Source organism: Penicillium diatomitis (assembly GCF_028827545.1).
Source record: "Penicillium diatomitis strain IBT 30728 chromosome Unknown utg000001l_segment0_segment0, whole genome shotgun sequence".
Lineage (NCBI taxonomy): Eukaryota > Fungi > Ascomycota > Eurotiomycetes > Eurotiales > Aspergillaceae > Penicillium > Penicillium diatomitis.
This window is the reverse complement of record NW_026623173.1, coordinates 41,767-65,619: the sequence shown is the minus strand read 5'-3', so window position 1 is coordinate 65,619 and position 23,853 is coordinate 41,767. Positions and strand designations below refer to the sequence as shown.

The following is a 23,853-nucleotide window of genomic DNA, read 5'->3' as shown; positions in this document are numbered from 1 at the left end:
CTAGCACTAGCAGGACTTGACGGGAATGATAGCGAATATTATTAAGGCAATACTGTCTGAGTCACCAAAGACTCACTTTCGGTTCCAACTAATCGACAGTTACTTTTGGATCAAACTATCTCATGCTTCTTCCCATTAAAGTCCAGCTACGCTGGTTGTCACTCGGGCTAGACTGGCGGCGAGTGCGTGGCATATTTCCAATTATGGCTAGCGTGCTATCCGACTCGGGCAAGTCCACACTAAACGGGTAGAGCCTCCCGGGACCAAAATAAAGTTGGGAGCGAACTGTATGATCCTCGGAAGCTGTTCGCCGTGGACGTTTGCCGCAAGTTCCTTTAATGATGGCTAAATCGAGGTATTCAATGACGAAAATTCGAAGACATGGAATATAAAAGCCGCCATGCTTGCCATTCATGGCATTCGGTTCGTCTCAAGAAACATCAAAGTATCTCTATTGTTCATCCCATCCCATCCACCACACGGACTTGTCCCTATTGACGAGCACCACAAGTGTAACACACATGATGAACACATTCAATTCCTCACACTCGACGCTGTCACCAACAGACCCTGCTGTCTCCATTGGGTCCGGGCCAGGACAAACCGATTATCTAGACTTACCGGTCCGTGAACTGAACGATGGCGCCGACCTCCGCGAATATGTGAGCGAGACCCGGACCGGAGAGATCATCAAGCCGATTAAATCAAATGCCACCGGTCGACTTGAAGATTGGAAATTAGTCACATTCACGATCGATGACCCCGAAAACCCCAAGAATTGGTCGAAAGCCTACAAGTGGTATTGTACCATGGTCGTCGCCTTTACTTGCTTTGTGGTCGCTCTTTGCAGCAGTATCATCACCGCAGATCTAGAAGGACCCATGAAAGACTTGGGTGTCGGTCGTGAGGTTAGTTTCCTCGTTGTCACAGTTTTTGTGATTGGATTTGGAGTTGGTAAGTCAAGGTTCCATTACTCAACCGCGACATACTTTCTTCTGACAGCCTACTAATTTTATTCAGGGCCTATGGTCTTCGCTCCTTTATCTGAAATGGTCGGCCGAAAACCAGTCTACGTCGTCACATTCTTATTGGCTGTCATATTCGTGATCCCGTGCGCCGTGGCGCAGAACATCGCGACTTTGATCGTCTGCCGACTCATTGATGGCATCGCTTTCAGTGCACCCATGACCCTCGTGGGAGGAACCCTGGCCGATCTTTGGAAGAATGAAGAACGTGGTGTCCCCATGGCTGCATTCAGCGCAGCACCTTTCATCGGTCCTGCGATCGGTCCTTTGGTCGGAGGATTCCTTGGAGACGCCTGCGGCTGGCGTTGGCTCTACTGGCTACAGCTGATTTTGTCATTCGTCGCCTGGGCTCTTATCACCTTCACTGTCCCCGAGACATATGCGCCAATCTTGCTGAAGAAGAGGGCGGCGAAGCTCCGGAAGTCTCAGAATGATCCTAAGTACACCACCGAGACAGAGTTGGATCCGCGTCCGTTGGGTCAAAAGATTCGCATCTTCCTGTTCCGCCCATTCCAGCTTCTTTTCCTGGAACCTATTGTGCTTTTCATTGCACTCTATATGTCAGTTCTCTATGGCCTTCTTTACATGTTCTTTGTCGCCTATCCCATTGTCTATCAAGCGGGCAAAGGCTGGAGTGCTTCAAGCACTGGTATGATGTTCATTCCGCTGGCAATTGGTGTGCTTCTGAGCGCTGCTTGTGCACCGCTCGTCAACAATAATTATTTGAAGATCTCCGCACAATGCGGTGGAAAGCCACCTGCCGAAAAGCGTTTGATTCCCATGATGTGGTCCTGCTGGCTGATTCCCGTCGGCCTGTTCATTTTCGCCTGGACATCATATCCTCGTGTTCATTGGTTTGGTCCTGCAATCGGTGGACTGCCTGTTGGCTTTGGCTTCATCTTCTTGTACAATTCTGCAAACAACTATTTGGGTAAGTGGTTCTTCACTGGAAGGATTGTGTCTTTGAACTTTTATTAACGAGTGACGCCTTCAATAGTTGACACATACCAACACCAAGCGGCTTCGGCCTTGGCAGCCAAGACCTTCCTTCGATCCATGTGGGGTGCTTCAACTGTCTTGTTCACGGAGCAAATGTACGCCCGGCTTGGCTATCAGTGGGCCAGCTCCCTTCTCGCATTCCTTGCTCTAGCATGCTGCGCTATTCCCTACGTCTTCTACTTCAAGGGTGCTTCGATTCGCAAATTCTCCAGATTTGCTTTCAGTGAGGACGAGGAAAATCAAGGTGTGAAGGCTTAATAGAATAGGCCCACAAATACCGCGATCCCCAGTATGATCTGCCGTTTCAAATTTGCTTATCCTGCAGGCCGAAGCAGTGGACATTGAACCTTGGACATAATTCAACCGGTCGTGTATGCGGTTCGTCCTAGCCATTGGTCCCCACTGCAACCCAGCAGGCGTTGTCATTAAATTGCTGCATGGAATGCCTGATTTCAAAAAGTTGCATATTTTCACCAACTAGAAATGCTAGATAGACTCATTTACAACTCACAGTGGAAGTAATAGCTTCATTCCAAATTTTCGACTTCTTCCTGGTGGACCTGATCTGAAGTACAAAATTCATCACATAAGAAGAGCGCAGATCGGTGACGTAAAGGTAGAGTTTCTGCATCGCCTTCTTCAGATCAGTTATCTGTCACGTGTTTTATGGATGCGGAGCCGGGGGCAACGGCGCAATCACACTCGTATGCAGATGGATGTTCATTAGATTCTTACCCACCTATCCGTCCGGCTTGAGGGTGATGTGATATGAAATTTCGAAGTATTACAACAGTCGCAATGAGAACCTGCTTTTATTAGCAATCAGCCTCCGTCAACCCTCGCGCAAATTCTCTCGAAGTCGCAGACCCGAAAAGCCTCCGCCAGTACCCACGGGCCCGCAACCTCGGAAAAGCAAAGCAGAGCAAGTTCAGAGAATATTTCTGAACAACAATGGCATCGCCATATACGCAAGCGAGTCCATTCTCGCCGTCGGATATACCAAGCACGTCCGGAGTGCCATCCAGATCAGTCTCCGATTTACCGCAATCTCAAGTGGATGCAATCATTCGAACAAAGCGAAAGGCGCGCGAACCCAAAGCTTGCTATCCATGCCATGCCCGGAAGGTCAAATGCGATCGGAATCTCCCTTGTGACGGCTGTGTGAAGCGAGACCATGCTGATCTCTGCTCCTATGAACGTCCTTCGAAAAAGCGCACCCAAGCATTCCAAGAAAGCCCCGTCGGTGGAGCTTCAGCAGGGTCTTCTGTTGAGCAAGGAGCCTACCATGCCTACGAAGATGGCGAAGCACCCATCAAACCGGATGTCGGCCCGAATTTTTATAGTCGAAACAATGGTACACGACCAGAAGGCAGGATTTCCATTGCAAGGGAGGAATGGGACAATGTCCGGAATCGGCTACGGGAAATGGAATCCACCATTTCCTCTCTTCGCGTTGGCCTTGAGCGCGCCGAAGAGGCCCCTCATGTTGGGACAGACGGCGGCGCGGGAAGTATTCCAAATGGTGATACAGACTCTGGCGGCAAAGCTGCATCGCCCGAGCGAGAGGGCATCCATACAAGTAACACCCTGGGCAAGGGTACCGTTCATCTCGGATCGCGCTCTGTTCTTGCCTATATCCTGAACAACAAGTCTGGATCGGATCAATTACAAACACTTCTGGAGGACGGTATCTTGCCCAAATTAGGTCTCGATAACGAATCGGCGACCTACCCTTTTGTAGACCTCTGGTCAACCGACATGTCATCGTTTGACATAAGTGCGGTATGCAGTGCGCTACCGAGCGATCAACAATGCCGAGAGTAAGCCTTGCTGTGCTACTGTATTTTTCTACACTGGAACCTGTGCCCTGACACTTCATCGCAGATTCTTCTACTATTACAAGGACATCGCCGGTGCGATCTATCCTGTTCTCGATGATTGTGAGCAATTCCAAGAAACACTCGAGCTCCTTCTTCAGAACAGAACAGCCTCGGGTGGCGTTTACCGCGAGAATGTCGATGAGGCACAGAAACCCTTTGGTGTCAATATAGCATTTCTTGGTTTGTTGTTCGCCGTTCTCGCTTCCGGCTGTCAATCATCTGATCTGGGAAGCAAAGACCGAGAATTGACGTCCCAAGTCTACGGTATGGCCATCTGAACTCCGTGGTGTTTCATCATTCAGTGTTGACGAATCCTCAGTGTGCTGCTCATATCAATGTCTGCGAATGACGAACTTCCTGTCTCAGCCTACCATTGAGGCAATTCAGACGCTTCTCGTCATTGGAAATGTACTATCTTACAACATGAATCCTGGCATATCGTATGTCTTACTAGGCATGACCCTCCGGATGGGTTTGGCTCTAGGCTTACATGTCGAGTCGAGTCGATTCTCACGGCTCGAGCGATATCGCCGTCGGCATGTCTGGTGAGTATTTCATACCTTGTCTTATCCATCACTCCGGACAGAGATTGATTTAGCTTTTGCACGCAGGTGGTCTATGGCATGGCAGGACAGTCATTTCTCGTTGTCCTATGATCGTCCCTCTACGACCGCGGTCAGCCAGCCCGAGATTGCTTATCGGGAGGGTTCAACAGCTGGTGATCTTTCATACTTTGAGACATTGTGCCGGGTGATTTCACTGGCGCTAGAGGTTGTCCGCATACGTATGCTTAGTCCTCACACTCAGATCACGTATGAGAGCATCCAGGCATACAAGGAAAGAATTCAAAGAATCATGGTTGAGGCAAAGCCACACCTTCGAGATGCACAGTACTGCTCAAATTCAACAGAGCATCTGGAGCGCGTTGTGCTGAAATTGCACTCCTCCTACTTCTCGTCCGAGCTCTGTCGACCATCGCTGAAGCCGACTGCAGATGCAAACAGTGCTGCCACGGCAAGCATGCGTCGCGATTGTGTCTCCAATCTCATGACCACCGTTGAGGCGTATGTCGAGATGTATCATATCAGCTCGCATGCAGCAAGGTCGTGGATTGCCTTGCAACGAGCCATCAGCTCCGCTTTTCTGCTCGCCGTGGTTGAGGAAGCTAAATTGGAACCACGAGTCTGGAATCTTCTTCGCCAGCTTGAATCAATCATCGCGCAACGAGCAAGCCATGAGCGCGCTTATGACACATCTGACGTGACTAGTTCCAGTAGTGGGATGCCTTCGAGATCTCCCGGGGTGTTAACGTACGATCCCATCACCGGCGCAACCAACGCAACTGGATCTGCGCTTCCCACCGTAGACTCTACGTCTCCCGCTACGGTCAATCCAGACAATCAGACCCAATGGGCGAAATCGTTGGCCAAAACTCACCGAGCCTTGCAGAAGTTACTCACGGCTTTTGGAACCCAACACGCCCGCAGTGCGACCGGTACGAGCACCGCATTCTCTCAGACCACACATCATCCCGCGCAGTCCACAACAACGGGCACCTTTGCCCCGGCAGTCTCTGCAAGTATGACCCCTAGCTTGGGATCACTACCTCCGCCTACCCCAGAAAGCTCCGGTAGCGGTGAGTGGACAATGCCCAACATTTTAGATCGCGCCTCGGAATACATTCATCCGCCACTTTGGGGATGAGATCATTCTGTAATCTTGTTTGGATGCTCTTCAAAGCATCAGGGCCTTCATCGACGTGTTTTCGTGGAGGCCTACGGCGGAGGTGTTGGTCTTTCAGATGGGCTACTTGTTCTTTCTCGGCGGAAAGAGCCGCAGGCTCAAGATTGGTACGCCTGGCTGAATTGCTGTCAGCCCCGCTGGCTCATCATCGTGCATGGTATAAAATCAATACGTCAATACAATGATTCATGATTCGACGGCCATGTCTCTAAGAACGCCTCACTCCTGTCGGGGTGGGCCAACTGCTCTGATCGCTGATTACACGGCGGGCATCACTTCACCAACGCATTCTCCGAACCCGACCCCGGAGCCTGCACCGCCCGCCAAAGCAGTCATGCGAACAATGTCTCCATCGAGCAGGAAGTGTCTCTTAGAGCCATCGTCCAATGTGATCGGCTCTTTACCAGCTTTGGTAATCTCAAGAAGACAGCCGTAGCTACCGTCGACGGGCCCGCTCACCGTACCTGTACCAATTATGTCACCCGTTTGGAGATCAGCTCCAATACTGGCGAGGTGGGCGGCCATTTGGCGACTGCTCCAGTGCAGATCTTGCGCATTGGACTCGCTGATCTTCGTGATCTTATTTCCCGCGATGATCTCCACTTTGAAGTCGATGGCATAGCTGGATACCTCGACATCTTCGAGGTGGCTTGCCAGGACTCGCTCTGGCTTTGGTCCTGGTACTTTAAAGGGTTCTAGGGCATCCAGTGTTACAATCCAGGGTGAAATACTGGTACCAAATGACTTGCCATTGAGCGGGCCCAATGGAATCATCTCACATCCCTGAACATCACGGGCTACATACCCCCCGGAAGATGCAGCGTCAGCGCTCATGTCACTCCAGATTTGCAACGGGAAGATTCAAGGACAGAATTCCAGTCAGGATGTCTCACCACTCCAGTCATTCAAGATGACAAAGCCGAAAATGTTCTCATCCGCGTCTTTTGCATTCAATCCTTGTAAACGAGGAACACCCTTTCCAACAATGACGCCGATCTCCAATTCGTAATCCAAGGCCTGGGATGGACCATATATGATAGGCTTCTTTTCCGTGGGCGCCGATCGGTCGAAGTAATGGCCCTTTGGCCGGATCACAGGGGTGCCGGACGTGAACACCGTGCTTGCTCGCCCATTGTATCCAATTGGGAAGTTGAAGAACCCGGGGGGAGGAGTCTCGTCATTGAGAATCGCACGGCCTGCATTTCGAACATGATGCAAGCTACAAGAGAAATCTACATGGAGTTTTTTTGACTTAGTTTCTCTCTCTCTCTCTTTCTGTCTGTCTTGTGCAAATTGCAAAAAGTCCAGGGATTTGAAAAGGACCAGTGTATGCACATACCTGTAAATCCTCCAACTCGAACAGGCATATGAAGTGTCACCGCGCCGATCTCTTCGAAAGAATCCGCGGGCAGGGGTTTGGCCAGCGTTTCTTGTAGCACGTTGCGAACTTGACGCTGAATGGACTTTGATATCGCTGCGTACTCGTTGAGGGTTGAGTTGTCAAAAATAGACTCGGGAAGACCTGTGACACCGGTGAAAGCGCCTGCACGCTGCAGGTCGGCCAGGAAGATGACCTTATTTTCCAGTCGAGTTACACATTGCGGCGTTGGGTGACTCTTGGATGAGGCTACCCCGAACGGGATGTTGGCGAGCGAAAAGTGATTCTGATATTCGGGAGAGCTCATTTTGGAATGTTTGTGGTGAGCAAAGGATGTATAGGAGCGTTAAGAAAACCGCGATAACATTCAGACCGATCCCCAAAAAAAAGAATAGAAAAACTAAAGTCTGATTTCCCTTCAACTGCACCAGCCAGCTCCCATGCTATCTAAATGCCCTCGACACCAACACTTTCAGACTTCCCCCACCAACCGACCGACCGACAATTGCGGGGAGCTCGGTTGGCCCACATCCCGAAAGACGACAGCGTCCACATGTACTTATCGCGCATAAAGCACAAAAAGGTGGAAGACCATGGATTTATTGATCTGGTTGTTGGTGCCATACCCATGCCATGATGGTTCTACATTGTCAGGCGGGTATCTCACATCGGATCAATGTCGTCTGATCAGATTTCCACACGCCACTCTACCGAGTGTACTAATGCACTTCGTTGTCGCCACCATCAATGACCACTTGAAGTTAGTAGGGATGAACGGGCTTCCTCTTCCTAGGGATCCATGTCATGAGCAGCTGGATCAACACTGAATTTTGCTATTCCAGACCCTTCTTGAAAGAGTCAGACAGAAGATGCTGACTCGGATTGATGTCATTTTCGTACTTGTTGCGACTCCATCCCGGCGTTGTCGGTAAAGCAAGTCAGTATAGGGTTACACTGCATCGGGTCCTTTTAATAGGGGATGTGCTAGGCGGTAATGAAACAAGTGGCCTCACAGCCATCATAAGTGCCATTGTGGACTTGCCAAGGTTCACAATCTCACAGAATCGTTCACTGAAGATCAACATCTAAAAAGAGCCGACTCTTCGTCCGACACTCGATTCTTGTCGTCCAGGTTTCCGTGACAGAGTCAAAATCTACTAAACCCCAATCGTATACGAAGAGCTGAACACTTCAGGCAATCATGTCTCACTTGACCGACAAGCAATACTACCATGTCGGTGTTCTACTCTTCCCCGGCGTAGACATCCTCGACTTTGCCGGTCCCATGGAAGTGCTCTCCCACGCCTTGCACAATCGCAATCCCGATGAACCAGATCGAATGTTCCTGTTCATCACTATCGCCCGGACATCTTTCATTCAAGCCGCAAGCTCGTTCACCATCAAAGTTGACGTTCTTCTAGACGAAGCGCTGACGCGAATCTCCCAGTACGACATTCTCATCGTACCGGGAGGGCCCCCCTCGGTGATACAGCCCTTGACAGACAGCAATATCCCTGAAGTGAGATTCATCCGCACCTTTGCGCATCTTCCTGCTCCAGTGTGCCCCCAGCGTCCCAGGATACTGTTCTCAGTTTGTACCGGGGCTCTTCTCGTGGGTGCCACAGGTGTTCTCTCCGGGCTGACCGTCACCACTCATCACCGTGCGCTGGATACCCTCCGGCAGATCTGTGAGAAGTTCCGGGAAAAGAATCGTCCACCGCCTGAAGTTGTACTGTGGCGGTATGTGGATGGGGGATGCTTGGGGGAGAATTCGTTACGAGTGATTACGGCTGGGGGCGTGAGTTCGGGTCTCGATGCGAGCTTCTACCTGGTGAGGCTGCTTACGGATTCCGAGATGGCTGCGTTTATTTCGAGGGTCATGGAATATGACTGGAAGGAGCTGAACTAGATTCTTGGTGTGGAGCTAGCGAGAATGTAATTCAGTGGAAAGGGGTTTCAAATCAAAAGCAGAGAGAAGACGATATAAGTGTATCTAGCAGATACGACTACTCCTTAAGCTTGTATTCCGCTTGGACACAAGCGTTTTGCTTTTTTTGTCCAGCGGCAGTACTTGACTCATTGAAGTCAGACCTACTATCAACCATTGCTTCCCGACTCCGACGAACGAAGACGATTGACTACATAGTTTATGACTAGAACCCAGCATGAAATTTATCACTGGTACCTAGAGGCATGAATCCAGTGGGCACATGAACAAAGGCTTCGTTGGAATTGCGACTTTCTTAGCGCTCCTTGGAATGATTTTCCAGTACTCATCCACATATTGGCAAAATACAGACCTAGAGTTCTGTCTAGAACTATCATATCACATGGAAAGTTGTGTCACATCAGGTTGCACTTCTAATGCAACAAGCCACGTTTGAGTCAGCACGGCAATCAAGGATGCTCCAGCTTCGCATCGTTGCCACAATAGTGATGAAAGTCATTCCCAACGGACAGAGCGAATACGAACGGAGCTAGGTAATTCAACGGTCTCCTTGTGGAAAAATTGCCCGTTGGTGATCCTCGAGTGTAGCTTCATGGATGGCTGTAGTACATGACTGCAAGTCTCGTCACCGGCAGGTCTTCCCCAGATGATCATACTGACATGATGTCTTTCCCTCCGCAGATATGCTTCAGTATTCGTTGTCAATTGGGAATCATAGGACTGATGCTTGCACCATGTGGTCCTGCTTCTGTTTCATGACCTTCGCTTGGCTCGACATTCCCTGCCACCGAGGTCGGCTGCTCACCGATTGAGTAAGCTGTCCAAGCCGTCTGACTCAACTGTTTCAAGCTGCTGATTGCGGACAATCATGCCTTGGTGAATCCATGTGAATGCTATCGGTAGAGCCGTAAACCTTCCACCACGAGTTGTACAGGCTCCCCCGGACTGGCGGTCTGGGATTGTTCTCTTTGTTCAGCCTCTGACTAAGAAGTCAAAATCCATCTCATCCTGGAAAATCACGGCAAGCCAGAAGTTTCAGCTTGGTGGCGTGGCGTTATCTGTTGTGCGTTCCGGGATTCCTCACATCGACGCGAGGCAGTGGCTTATATAGTGAGTGTCTTTTCAACAGCACAGCTTGTGGTTTTCAGGCTAGCACGGCCCAGAGAACCGCAATAACCGAATAGCGCATTACGATAACAGAGCTGTGGCATTGCTCTCATCAAATTTGACTGTCAGGACATCTCTTCACCTGTTGACAATTCAGCTCTTTTAGCTGAGAGATCTTCAACTCGCGCCACCATGATTGCCCAGAGTCCTGATGCGGCCACCACAGCGACTCAGTGTATCAAAAAGCTGATTCAAGCAGACGAATTGCATGTGGCAAACATTAGTGACTTCGCTCATACAGCCGTAAACACCATGCACGCTGCAGACATCTCGGCAGAGCCCAGAGTTGCCGAACCCAACGGCGTCAAATCCAATGGGGTTCCCGAGAACGGCAGTACATCGACAGAGAAGCCGCCAGATGCCTCCCAGGCCATATGTTCCTCCAACGGTCTTCAAAGCGGCGTGAATGAGCATCGAGAAATGGCAGTCAAAGTCTTGAAAATCATCGAGAGTTATGGTGTCGACTATGAAAAGACCGGTGGCTCATGGAAGGGGTTGGAGTCTTTCGTTCCCATTGTCGTTGGACAGGTCGAGCGCCAGGAGCCCATTCGAATGATACTCCCAGCATTCCCATTTAAATCTCCCAATTGTCGCGACAAGGTCTTGGGAGTGATGCCTGATTTCGGCGAGGAGCTGGCTCTGTGTCACTTGAACGGTCTTTGCGAAAATATCGCGCAAGTTTATGAGCCGGGAGCCAACGTGTACATTAGCTCAGACGGTTTGGTATACAACGGTACGTCAAGTTCCGCTGAGGATCCCGATCTTGGCTATTGAGCACACTTTTGACTGATCATTCCCAGATATCCTTGGAGTGCCCGATGATGTCGTCTGGGACTATGGCGAGGCTCTGCGGAAAATGGCGGTCGAGAAGGGCCTCTCCAACGTGAAATTCATCCGTCTTTTCGAGCTTCTCGAACATCCATGGTACCCAAGCGATAGCGCTGAGTCTGCAAAATCATTGTACTTGGCTCATGCGAACTGTCTGCGGCGCGAGCTCATGTTCCGTTTTGGGGACCCGACCTTCAACGCGGAGGAAGCGATCAAAACCGATAACGATACCTGCCTGACATATCGAGGGTACATCAAGTTCCTCAACAAAGACCTGGCTCACCACGAAGACTTTCAGGGTCTCTCTAAGCGCGCAAGACAGTCTCAAATTTCTCAAATTGCCCGCCAGATGATCATTCGGGGGAAGATGTTCGCAGCTGCCATCAGGGCCGATCGAGGTGACTATGTTCGATTGTCCATCCACGAGTCAGCCGGAGAGAAAAAACTGTCAGTCTCTTTGATTCCGCAGATCCGTGGAGCGCTTGGTTTCACACCGTGGCATGCCTCCGTTGCAATTGGACTCGACGGCTCGTATCAAACAGCTCATGCGGAAGATGTACGTCAGACTCACGAGCTGGTGTACAAAGATGGCCGGCCCTATCTCTATCGGGAAAAGTCCGACCTCTTTGATTGGCGAGAGGATGGACTCTCAGTTGAATTTGAGCATCTGTATCCCTGTGGTGTCATCATACGCCCGACTGGTGCGGCTGATCTTCACGAGCGGCCCTCGATCTGTGGTGTGCCAATGCACAAGGTGCGACGAATTTCAAACACCATGTCCCCCGTAGTCCTTCGAGGATTCGCAGATACGCTCGACGAAGATCTCTACGTGAAGGCGGCATCCGAGCTGGGCACGATTCTTCCATGGAGCTTTGGCATCATTCAAAAGGTTCGTGACGCCGGACGCTCAGACAAGATGGGAAATAATGTTACCTCCAACGAAGCCATGCCAATGCACTTTGACGGAATGTTCAAGTTTGAGGAGGTCATCGATACCGAAACAGGAGAAAAGAAAAAAGTGCAGCGTCCCCCGGGGTATCAGTTCTTTACCTGCCCGGCAACGGCACCGAAGGGCAGTGGGTATACTCTCTTCGCCAGCTCGCGATTGTTTTTCAGGTACCTTCCACGACCATGGACCGCGGAGCGCTTGGAGAAATTGACCTGGGCCATGGATAATGACGGCTTTTGGGATGCGAAAATGAAAAACCTCCCCCTGCTTGTGAAGCACCCCGTCACCGGCCTCCCTTGTCTCAGATGGCATCAACCGTGGGATTCGACGAAGACCAAGTTCTCCACCTGTGATGTGAGAATTGAGAATGACGATTCAGGCCTGGTGAGTATCATTGACCGTGTTACATATGATCATCGCGTGTGTCTCCGATTTGAATGGGAGAAGGGCGATCTCTTGATTAGTGATAACACCGCCATGCTTCATACTCGCACAGGGTATGTCAGTGACTGCAACCGAGAATTGTGGCGCATTCATTTTAATTAGATTGCAAGTTCGCTTGTTGAATGAACAAATGCGATGGTTGTTGTTCTCAATAGTCGCAGCCGTTGTGCTTTTCAGAATCAAAGTCTCGTCCCGATCGACATTCGATCCTCATAAGAACCTTCCCCGTAACGGGTTCGGTGCTCTCGGGCCAAAGTGGGGCCCTATCAGGACATCAAGGAGGCAATAATGTCTACCTAGTGTAGTAGGGAATCCGGTCGCATGTACTTAGAGCAGATGGTTTGCAGAGGTGCGGGTGCCTGATGGTGGCCTTATAGTCGGGAGAGACTATTTGGACATTACGAGAGGGGATCAATCAACTTGACAACCTAAGGAATCCAGGGAAACCAAGGAATCGAACGACTTCATGGGATCCGGGAGATCCATCGGAGAAGAGAATCGAGGATTCAGGACGGTCTTTACAGTCTGATTCTTTACATTGCAACGACACACTCCTTTTGATCTTCACTTGTGCCCCTTGACAACCAACGGATAGGTGTTGTACGGTCGGGCTGGGAGATCTCTGGACGTGCGTGCTGGTGGTTGTGGTTTGGTTCCTCTATGACTCGACCTGTCTGGTGAGATCAGACTGCCTTGAGAATTCCCCTCTACGCTAGGTATCTGGTCGCTTAGGTACCCGCAGAAAGTCGTTCACTCCTCACCCCAGGCTTGTTAAGCTTGACGCCCAGATTTGAGGCTGTGAAGACAAATTCCCCTGTCCTTCAGACCATGCGGGAGGTGCAACGAAGACTTAATATATCAGCGATAAAAGCGACAGGAACCAGGCGTTTTGTGTCTGTCGACTTCGTTTCTGCAGGTTTAACCCGAGCAAGCGATTGTCTTGGATATCTGACGCTCAGAGTCACTTCAAAAGCTCCGAGATGACATGGACGCTCACTTTCTGATATCTGCACATCGAAAAGTAAGGTGAAAGTCATCTTCATGCCATCTGCAGCGCTCTCAAAGACGATCCGGTGGCGCATTCAGCCGGCCGCTTGCCCGGACCCTGAGTCGTCGGCCAGTGACTTGCTTCTCAATCCTCGAAGATCGGCAGGAATCCAATCCCCAACGCCTGCCCTGGGTACACTGGCTTCGTCAGGTGTAGCGCCCTCATCAAGTCGAGGAGAAAAGAGGGTTCCTCTGGAAGTGGGAACAAGGCTGTGAAGGGGCCCTTCTGATACAGACGCATACCTTCCTCAGCGTTAGTCATGCCCCGCTGTGATGCCAGGCTTCGCGCAGCGTATCGGGAGGCTGTGTGCGCCTCGCAATTACCAGGCACCTTGCTGTGCCCTGGGACCAGATGAAGTTCTACCAGGCTCCCGAGTGCCTTGAGTTCGACGCTCATCGAAGTGACAAACTGAACCAGGACTTGCGTATCCTGGCTGAGCGCTTTCTTGTTGGTGCCTCGGATCACCCTCAGTGCGCCTTCCGAATCGGTAAAGACGAACACCTCGTGTTGAGGCAAGCGTCCACTTCCGTCGGCCGCGGGGACACGTAAGCATTCTCGGACTCTCGTGGCAGCCTCACTCAACGCATTAGCAATCGCAAAGATCTCCACGGTAAGTGGACACAGAACGGGGCAAGGATATGTATAAGTTGTTGTCACGAACTCCCCTGGTCGAGCCTCCTGCCGAGCAACGGCGCCAGCAGCACATGCGTTGACCACCGATGCATCAGTCCAAAATACATGGATTCTAGCGTTCTTGTTGACAGGCTTCAGATTCCACGATTGGGCCTCCATTGCAAAGATCAGAGCTTTTTCACGGGTCCTGATGAAGACCTTGACCTGTGGGCGGTCGAGATCGGAGTTGGACCGAAGCTTCCTGACTGGCTGAGAGTCTTCAGCATCTTGATCCAAAGGGAGTTCGTAATCCTCAATGTTTTTGAGAGCATCCTTTGTTAAAATCCGGTATTCATCCCGCGGGGGTTTTCTGTCATGATGCCGTGAAGCCGAGGCAGTGTGCTCTGGAGGCGTGGCAGAGGCAGAGGATCGAGGGCATTTTTGATCAGCCATAGCGACCAGTCGGGATTTTTGTCTCGGTGCCGAGTACGGGTGATGGGCTCCTGTTGAGCCCTAAGTGACGTGAGATCGCCAACTTTTACTGATGTGAAATTATCGAGGCGGAGATGGGGTGATGGTAGAAGTGAGACAGATTGCGAGTTGTGGAAACGTGGAAGGGCACAACATGGGGAGATTGCTGGGAGAGGGCATGATATGGGATGAACACAATCTCTGCCTCGAAGAGTCGGCATCTAGACTAGCTCCCCGGACCAGTTAACGCCGGGGCATGAATTTGGAAAGACCTCTGCAGCACCTGTACTGGACTAGTCTACGCCGCGGGACACTCGAAATCACAGCCCTGTCGTGGCAATATACGAGAATTAGAACTGAATTACGAATCATTGTTCTATAGATGGATCAGCTAGTCTCGAGGACATGGTTACCAAGCAGTCAATTGAATTATTGTAATATGAGATTGCCAGAAATCAGAATGTACCATGTAGGACTACGGTCTTGGGAATTTGTGAACTATTATAACAGACACGGTGAAGGGCCAGGGTGGAAAATACATCAGCTACTGCTCCCTCTATATCTTCCGCGACTTCTCCTCCTACGGACCACCTTTGTTCTAGATATTGTTGTGTCTCGTCAGATCAGCCGGAAGTATATAAGGTGCGGCTCTAGTCGAACCTTATCACACCCGTGAGCCAACCAGTCATGGCTAAGGCGGAGCAGATGGATCCAGGTGAAAACGTACCTGGTGGTTCTGTGATTCCCGGCGTCGGCGTCATTGCGTCATATTTTCCTCCTTTAAGACGAAGCGAATGCAAGCTCGCAGTGGTCCTTGATTGAATGGCAAGATTGAGCGTCACTCGCTGAAGCCCATGGCAGCGATGTGGACTATTTCTTTTTGCGGTCATCAACAAGGCCCCTTCCGACGATCGGTAGGTCTATCGGTATACTAATTACTCCGGAGTCCGGACTCGAGGTATTTACCTTACAGCCTACCACCTTCACGCCAAAGTTTGAAAGTAGTATCATGATTATATATCCAGCATCTGCTACAGATTATCACACGGGATAGCGAGATTCCGGCTGTGTTTTCACAAAGGAAAGCTTTCATTGATATGGTTTTAAAGCGCTGCAAGCACGCGACCAGGTGAATGCTTTCGTGTTTACAAATAGATGTTCAATTGAGAATGCTATGAGTCAGTATTAACAGAACACAATTCTACAGTCGTAAGCACAGCATATTGATACAGTATAGTATGTACTGGGCACCTTGTATAGTATTGCGCTGACAATTTCCAGTGATCAGTGCTTAAGATCTAAGAATCACGTGCAAGAAGAGCGCGGCATGTGAACATGGCTTCTATGGCTAGAATCTATTTCTAGACTCTCTGTTCTTTTTCAGCTTGTGCCACATCCTTACACTAGAACGATCAGCATTAGTAATCTATTCACTGCGCGCAATAGGTGCAAGAATGCTGCTCTGCTCTGCTCTCAAGGCAACCTTACATACCTCGGATGTTTCATCTTTGATGCAGCAGAGTCATACAGATCTCGGTGAGCACAATTGATGAATGAGAAGCAGGAAGTAGTGTGCGTTAGCTCGGGACTTGAGTGGTGTCAAAGGGGACGACTAAATTTTCCTAGGGTAGAATAACAGCCTAGTCCTACAGATCGCGCTCAATCGCCAAGAATATAGCTGTGAAGCAGAGAATGTATGAATTTGATCACTCTGTGCCGAGACAGACATGATAACGCACGTGTCGCGCGATTCTGGTGCAAGGGAGGGGTCCAAAGACGCGAGGCGTGTCGCGCGTTCAGTGCTGGATTTGAAGAACGTGCGGAAGCTCGAGCAGCTGCAAGTGCTCAAGCATCTGAATCGATCATTGCGCTAATTGAGGAAACTGCTGTACGTTAGTAACTCACTCCCAACGTGGTAATCATTGAATTCATAAAGAGCCACAGAATCATGAGGCTGGATGACGAATGGGACTGACAGTGTTTGATTACTCCATTTGGGTCGGTCACGCATCGATCGAGGATTTCACCATGACAATTTTTGTTTCAAATGCAGCAATTTCGGAACGTGTAATTCGGCTGGTCTCTCCGCTACAGCTTCGTACCCGCGCGACTGAGACGTGTCGCAGGGGTGCTCCGCATCGCGCACTAGCTCGTGAGTCGTGATCAGTAGCAGTCATGACTCTTTGCCTACCGTATATAGCGGGCATACCATTCTCTCATACATTGGACAAGTGATCAAAACATAAGGTTCAGGTAGGGTTTTCGATCTCTATTACACGTCGTGAAACGTAGATAAGGAGCATGAAATTTAGGGCTTCAATTAGCAGGAGGTTGACCATATAGATCCTAGTTCATACCTGCCTCCTTCTACTATGATAGCATCGATATTCTCCACTATCGACATAGCACGGAGCCACGGAGCCATGCCGTGCTGGTCAGCCCAGAGACGAAACTCGAAGACTGTCGTGCAGTACTACTGCATTCTTTCGATCATTATTCCGTCCCACAAGCAACATCCGGCCAGGCATGATCTGGTCCCCACCTAGATGATTGGCAAAGGCCATTGTCTCTGGCTGCATAAAACGCCACTGGGTATTGTCGTGTAGCCAACTCGCTGGTCGTGATCCGCTCCCCCCATTCACGGCTCTCAATCCGAGGGCAGCGCGGTAACGCGAGCACGACGCGCGCCCGCGACGCTCACGAACGGGATCATTTACAGTATGCTCGCGCGTAGAATGCCCTCCTCTTCCTCCACTGCCACCTCCCAGCACGACCTCCTTGCGGGTACTAAATGACTCGGGGCTTGAGAGGCAACTTACCTTCGTACTTTACTACTTTGAACCCCTTGGTTCTTACTCCAGCTTGGTATTCCCTTCTCTCCTATATATCCTTGGGTCATCTCTCCTTCTCCCCAAAGGGTCTCCATTGACATTCCGCTTCATATTTACCTACCTCCTCTACTTACTACCGGCTTACCAAGTACCAACAGTCGTACACGACATCTCCACCGCGTAATCGCTCTGGGCTCCACATGACTCGGAACACTCTTGCTTTTCCTCCGAACTGAAGTAGACTATTGGATTTTGATTCAGATTGCCCTAGTTATTCATCCCTTGCCAGAATTTGCCCGATCATCACTCAATTGACCCTTCTCCTTCGTGCTCAAGAAACATTGCTTTAAAGCCTTTTGATCAGCCGGGTGACGAGGCTTCGCCCATCCCTCTTCACTTGCTGTCTCGTGCCGCGCTGCCCACCACCCCCACTTTGCCAGTTAGCGCCTTGACGCCCCAAAACAAACAATCAGCCCCGACGCAGCCTCACCATCCTCACTGTCTCGCATCATGGCCACTCTCACAATGACGCCGCCCACCCGTCAACCTTTTGCCAATCTCGATACGCCTCAGATGCGATCACTCATGAGGTCCCGATTGAATCGTCAAACCCCACAGCTCGGTGAGTTTTGAATCAACTGGGTTCGGCCCCGAATCATTGTTCGGTTCCCCGCATACAAGCATGCTAACAGCAGCCACGCGACAGGCGTCTTCCACTCCGCGAAACCTCTCAGATCATCCTTCTTCATTGAAGATGCAGAGAACATCGCTCCTTCCTCCCATGGTTCTTCAGGGAAGCGCAAGCGTACCCTGGAAGACGATGATGGCATCTCTGTGGATTCCCCCAAGCCAATGAAGTCTTTCCGGATGGCCTTGTCCGTTCGCGACATGAGCTTCTCCCCCCGTCTCTGCACACCCGCCAAGCTGTCTCTCTCAACTCCCAAATCTGCTCCTGTGCTAAAACCCGCCGGTCGCTCACCTCCGCCCAAGTCTTCCCTGTCCGCCCGGCGGTCGACCATCGCCAAGGCCCGGCCAGAGCCTAGCAGACGCGCTGGAGTCACTCGTCCGTTCTCCTTGGCCAAGGCTCTCTCCCATGGGAAGATCAAGGCCCCTGCGCCGCCTCAGCCCAAAGGTCCGGACTCGTGGTTTTTCGACATCCATGTGGACTCGGAGCAGGAGGAGATGACCAACCTGATGCAGCACTCAACTGGTGTTTTGGACATCAGTGACGATGAGAGCAAGGCCTCTCCCGTTGACGACCGAGGCAAGGAGAATGTTCCTCCTACGGAATCGGGCCTTGAGCTGGCTGCCCTTCCGGCAGCCATGTCATCTGCGACAGTAGTTCGGAACCTGGCCAAGATTGACGATGATCGGGCACCTCTGGGGGAGCTCAATGCAGCGGACTATTACCCAGATGGCTGCAATGCCTTCTCCGTTGAAGTTGTCCACGACGACGAAGTGTCCGAGACTGCTGTCCCCATCAAAACTTCCCCACTCTCACAGTCCCCGTTGGCGTCGTCTGTTGTCACTGACGCTATCACCTCTGCAATGGAAGATGGGACCCCGAACGAGGGACATGATATCGGAGACGTGATACACAAGGTGCAAGAGCACTCGCCTGTTGGGGCGGATGCTGCAGAGCAGTAGAGCTCTTGTTGTTGTGGTACATCTAAAATGTTTGCATTTGCATTGGCGCTGGAACTTTGGGGCTTGGTTCAAGCTTTGCTTTTGATCTTATGGGATCTGTGGGACTTGGTTTGAAGTTTATGATGATGACGGCTTTTGTTGATGATTATTGATTCCGTGTCCGGACAACACTGGGATGATGATGTTTGAGCGCTTGATTTTCTGTTGACTTGCTATAATACCCACTGTGACGTGTTTGGTCTGTCCTTTTCGGCGTTGAGCGGCCGTTCTCTTGTTCGCATTTGTTTTTGATCTATTTACTTTGTCATCTCCTTAGCTTAGTATCTTATATAGTGAGGGCTGCGCCCACCGAAAAATCAATTTAACGTCTCGATAATTGGAAAGCTTGTGTATGAACCCAATTCCTCCGTCCATTTCAGTTCTCGACGATTTGAGTGATGAATGATCTCTCTCAACTTAATTTCCGCATGGTACGATACTCCTTCCACGGCTTATGGATTCGCTCACTGTGACCTATCCCTAATCATCTGCATCTGATTCATCCACACTCTCTTCATTCTCATCCTCCTCTGCCAACGCCGCCTCCCGTGCCTGCACTGCCGCCGCAGCTTGTTGCTCCCACAGAGCCACCCTCTCCATCTCCTCTTCTTCACCCTCGCTTTCGTCTTCGTCTGCATCCGCAGTCCCAACTGCACGACTCTCTTCATCAAGTACAGCCGGATCAGTCTCTTCGGCACCCTCTTCTTCCTCTTCCTCTTCTAAGACTTGCTCTGGTATCTCCGTAGAAGCCTCTGCTTCTTTCCCTTTTCTTGTCTTTCCTCGTGGCCTCCGAATACGACTCATTTTCTCCCCATCGAGATCGCCATGGCCCCGATCATGCATCTTACGCCACAGTGGTGCTCCCTTGATCGACGCTCGTACTTCAGTGGCCATTTGCACCTCACGACTGGTGGTTCCCTCCATCGGAACAGTGAACACAGACAGATCTTCTTCAGACTGTGCGTGATCAGGAAAGGCCAAAATACGCCAAAAGTCAGCATCGTTAGGCTGACGATCGTCAATAAGCGATTGGATTTTGAATCGCATGATGGTCTTAACTTTGGCCAAGGTTCCGTTGCCGAACCATCCATCCGTGACGATCTCACAGCTCGGTCGAAGAAAGTCCTCTGGTGGATTGGGAGGGTATAGGATATTTTTCAGCACGGGGTCGGCAATGTCACAGGCCATCCAAATGCGTCCATCACGGGGCAGGGGCAATTGGCCCGTGAATATGTGTGTGTTTACCATGCCGCCCGTTTGGTGATAGTCGTGGTCGATGAGGCGGACAGGATTGAGACGGCGACTCACGCCGCCGTCACGAGCAAGTTCTGGCTCTCGCGGGAGAATGCGAAACATGAATGTTTGATAATGTCGATAGGCGGGGGATGAGCGTGGGTCATGGCCTAGCTTGACGATCGCGTCCCGCCAGGGTCCAGAGCGGAAGATATAGCCTACGTAAGGCACGGCGTGGCGGAGGTAATTGCGCTGTTCGTCTGTGGTGAGATGGTTGCGGATTGCGCGCCGGGTCCATGCCGGACGCTGTTCGAAGAGCTTCTCCAGCAGTTCAATCATCTCGCGGAGACCATCTTCGAGGCCTTCCAATGGAGGGAGTCCCTCTTGAGGCTGCGTCGGTATCTCCGCGACGTCATATGCAACGAGATGGGTGCGCACACGCGCAGCCTGTTGAGTATTGACGGTTGTCATTTCTCCAGACTGCCCGATGGCTTTCTTGACCATAGGATTCTGGCGGTAACTGGTACATAATGTTCAGCATGGTTCTCTTTCCAACCATCGGGTTCAAAGTTCAAGTTTAGAATACCACATACACGTATTGGAAAGGCACATCTCCGTGGCTAAAGGAAGGTGGCGGAATGAGATCCGTATTGATCGTAGCGCCTTTGCCCATGTCAAGGTCGAACTGCTTGAGCTTCTCCACTGCAATGAGGTCAGTCAGGAACTGCCTCTTGGTTGATTGAAACCCTCCACGAAGACATAATACTCACAGTCATACGGGAGGACATAGTCCCGAAATTTATTGGTGAATGTGCTTGTCGTGTTCGAATAGACAAAATCGGGCATCGCTGTTCGATAAGAGAAGTATTAGCTCAATCAGCCCATCTCGAACGTAAAGGATCAGTCGTGGGTCACGAACCGCGAAAGACATGCGTCCGATCAATCCTGCCTATCACTTCAACGCCATATCTCGAAGGATTATCCTCCAAGCTGCGCATGGTATTCCTCGCATTGCGCCGCCGCATGGGTTCACCTGGCAATGCCGTAGGCGCCGAGTCAACAAAGGGACCATCTGTGCCCTTTCTGCGCTTGCGTCCCGTCCTCCTAGGAACTGTAATCTTGAGAAGGACATTATTTGATGGACAGCTTGTCGACGGGATAGGTCGCGACAAGGCATCATCTGGTCTTAGCGACAAGTCCACTGAAGTATCTGACTTGGCAGTTCGTAAAATCTAAGCTTTGTCAGAGCGATTGTCTTTTTATGACTCAAGTACTTATATGTGCAGTTGACCCACCTTTTCAATGCCGGCATTACCCTGGAGGGTGGCGATGGCCTTATCCAGGTTTTGAATTACAGCTGGATGCTCGACACTGACCAGTTGCAGGGGCGGTACTTTGTAAAAAGACGCGGTTCTTGACTCACGCGAGCTGTCCATACTTTGAACTGCTCAATGAGCACGATTTGATGAGTCAATAGACGAATTCTTCAGGATAAAGACCAGGAGACTGACTCTAGATCCTGAGGTCAACACTGGAAAGATAAACAGGTCCGCAAAGGTCGAGCGAAATAAGTCGATATGGACGCTTGCAATTTTGGAGCGGAACATGCGTACGACTTATTCGTCCGGTCGCAAGATCAGTTCCTTATATATCCCGTCCCTGGTCAATGAAATTTTACTCTGCCGGGTAGTAAGATACGGGCATCTCACATCCACGTATTTAGGCCCAACACTGGTCGGATAGTAGGCCGCAGAAGCGGGCGGTCGAATTCGAACTTTGAGCTCACAGCCAGCGGCAACCCGGACTTTGGAAGCCTTCCAACCTTGAAAATCAGGCTTCAGTATTGTGAGTCTGCTGTGCTGCACTGCTGTCTCTCTGTGAGACTCGCAAGCTCGCGGGCAACCTCAGTAGTAGCAAAGAACTTACTAGCGATGGCCAAGCCCTACATAGTACATAACTACACAGGTATACAGTCATGGGTAAATACGGGCGTGTACAAAGTACAATTGGAAGTCATCGACGTACCGTACTGGCTAGAGGTACTGCTGCACACCGTGCTGGGATCCTACCTCAAATGTTGGAAGTGTGAGCATAATGTGCTTTTTGCCCCACCGATCTGCGAACCACGCATTCTTAGCATATCTTCCAAGCTCGAGTGCAGTCGCCAGTCTATACTGAGAGAAAACTAAACAGGTCAGTAATGACGTTTATGTAGTAACTAGTGCTTTTATTTAGCAAGTACGAAAATCTGTCAGTGGTAATCCATGCTGAATGGTATGAGTAAGACTCATTCACCCACTTTCCTTGCACAGGTTAGTAGATGCGATAACTCGAAAGACTGTACTATTTATTATAAGCAGAGCCTTGCCCTAGATACGTGCTACACGACACATGTTTAGTATCTTACACGTCGATTTGCCCCTCCCTCGAAGTATTTAGGTACCACACAGTTGTTCCATAGGTATGAAGTACTTCTTTTTACCATCTATGGAGGTCACGACATCAACCGAACGATACCAGCTCGCGTCTGTACTTTTCGGAACTTAATATTCCGGCATCGCCTAGGCACAGTCTTCATTAGGCATCGATTGCCCTAGGTAAGTTGGCCCTACTCTATACACTGAAGCCATCTTGGAGGGTTCTGGCATGGAACCTAGACATTGTAGTAGGGAATCCGGTTGCATGTACTTAGAGCAGATGGTTTGCAGAGGTGCGGGTGCCTGATGGTGGCCTTATAGTCGGGAGAGGCTATTTGGACATTACGAGAGGGGATCAATCAACTTGGTCATCCAAGGAATCCAAGGATCATCGAGGGAATTCATGGGATTCGGGAGATCCATCGAAGAAGGGAATGGAGGATTCAGGACGGTCTTTACAGTCTGATTCTTTACATTGCAATGACACACTCCTTTTGATCTTCACTTGTGCCCCTTGACAACCAACGGATAGGTGTTGTACGGTCGGGCTGGGAAATCTCTGGACGTGCGTGCTGGTGGTTGTGGTTTGGTTCCTCTATGACTCGATCTGTCTGGTGAGATCAGACTGCCTTGAGCATTCCCCTCTACAACATATATATTTCTCAGTTAGGTGGGAGCATCCGCCCACACCATTCCGGAGCATCTATCCTGATCACCCTGTTCCTTATCCTTTTTGGTCACATAAGCGTAAGGTTCCTACAAAAGATAGGGTGCTTTGCTCGGTCATATTAGATAAACACACAGTTCCACCATTAGGTTTCTTGTCCGCTAAAGTGCTGGCTTGATCCAGCGACTTTCAAGTTCCCACTGGACTTGCTGCGCCAGTGTACAGCGGTGAAACTAGCACCTCAGGTAGCGGATAAGGCACGGTGCCACGTGATAACATGACATAAGCCATGAAGGACGGCAAGGTAAGGTGGAAGCGGGAAAACGCATACAAACTATTCAATTTGTTGTTGAGCGACTGAGGGGGAATTATCTCAAGGACTACAGAGTAGATATGGCACATAGAATCATGAAGGAATTTTATTGAACGCTGGAATTAGTTCTACACAATATCCTTGTATTACTTGGACTCATTCGTAGTTGTGCATGCAGAACAAAGTTGAAAATCGAAGGCCCCTCCCCCATCAC

The 23,853-nt window shown here is 50.4% G+C and overlaps 8 protein-coding genes across 8 annotated transcripts; 5 read left to right on the top strand and 3 right to left on the bottom strand.

Moving 5' to 3' along the window:
* Positions 1 to 521: 521 nt before the first annotated feature.
* On the top strand, positions 522 to 2,282 carry N7539_000018 (MFS transporter; the record flags this gene model as incomplete). Its single annotated transcript, XM_056929622.1, has 3 exons — positions 522 to 954; positions 1,021 to 1,956; positions 2,023 to 2,282. 3 exons carry the CDS (start codon positions 522 to 524, stop codon positions 2,280 to 2,282), a joined length of 1,629 nt encoding a protein of 542 aa, XP_056793915.1.
* A 693-nt stretch (positions 2,283 to 2,975) lies between these two features.
* N7539_000017 (putative C6 transcription factor) lies at positions 2,976 to 5,608 on the top strand (the record flags this gene model as incomplete). The annotated part of the gene is made up of 4 exons (XM_056929621.1): positions 2,976 to 3,844; positions 3,909 to 4,168; positions 4,224 to 4,449; positions 4,516 to 5,608. 4 exons carry the CDS (start codon positions 2,976 to 2,978, stop codon positions 5,606 to 5,608), a joined length of 2,448 nt encoding a protein of 815 aa, XP_056793914.1.
* A 297-nt stretch (positions 5,609 to 5,905) lies between these two features.
* Positions 5,906 to 7,332, bottom strand: N7539_000016 (fumarylacetoacetate hydrolase family protein; the record flags this gene model as incomplete). The annotated part of the gene is made up of 3 exons (XM_056929620.1): positions 5,906 to 6,444; positions 6,541 to 6,879; positions 6,987 to 7,332. The coding sequence occupies 3 exons, from the start codon at positions 7,330 to 7,332 to the stop codon at positions 5,906 to 5,908; spliced, it is 1,224 nt and encodes a 407-aa protein (XP_056793913.1).
* Positions 7,333 to 8,226: 894 nt separating this feature from the next.
* On the top strand, positions 8,227 to 8,934 carry xanA (isonitrile hydratase-like protein xanA; the record flags this gene model as incomplete). The annotated part of the gene is made up of 1 exon (XM_056929619.1): positions 8,227 to 8,934. One exon carries the CDS (start codon positions 8,227 to 8,229, stop codon positions 8,932 to 8,934), a length of 708 nt encoding a protein of 235 aa, XP_056793912.1.
* A 1,338-nt stretch (positions 8,935 to 10,272) lies between these two features.
* On the top strand, positions 10,273 to 12,463 carry xanB (isocyanide synthase xanB; the record flags this gene model as incomplete). Its single annotated transcript, XM_056929618.1, has 2 exons — positions 10,273 to 10,873; positions 10,941 to 12,463. The coding sequence occupies 2 exons, from the start codon at positions 10,273 to 10,275 to the stop codon at positions 12,461 to 12,463; spliced, it is 2,124 nt and encodes a 707-aa protein (XP_056793911.1).
* Positions 12,464 to 13,493: 1,030 nt separating this feature from the next.
* N7539_000013 (ribonuclease H family protein) lies at positions 13,494 to 14,474 on the bottom strand (the record flags this gene model as incomplete). The annotated part of the gene is made up of 1 exon (XM_056929617.1): positions 13,494 to 14,474. One exon carries the CDS (start codon positions 14,472 to 14,474, stop codon positions 13,494 to 13,496), a length of 981 nt encoding a protein of 326 aa, XP_056793910.1.
* Positions 14,475 to 17,833: 3,359 nt separating this feature from the next.
* Positions 17,834 to 18,970, top strand: N7539_000012 (uncharacterized protein; the record flags this gene model as incomplete). Its single annotated transcript, XM_056929616.1, has 2 exons — positions 17,834 to 17,945; positions 18,030 to 18,970. 2 exons carry the CDS (start codon positions 17,834 to 17,836, stop codon positions 18,968 to 18,970), a joined length of 1,053 nt encoding a protein of 350 aa, XP_056793909.1.
* Positions 18,971 to 19,489: 519 nt separating this feature from the next.
* On the bottom strand, positions 19,490 to 21,678 carry N7539_000011 (transcription factor TFIIIC subunit TFC1; the record flags this gene model as incomplete). The annotated part of the gene is made up of 5 exons (XM_056929615.1): positions 19,490 to 20,762; positions 20,836 to 20,944; positions 21,013 to 21,090; positions 21,162 to 21,474; positions 21,538 to 21,678. The coding sequence occupies 5 exons, from the start codon at positions 21,676 to 21,678 to the stop codon at positions 19,490 to 19,492; spliced, it is 1,914 nt and encodes a 637-aa protein (XP_056793908.1).
* Between the last annotated feature and the right edge of the window lie 2,175 nt (positions 21,679 to 23,853).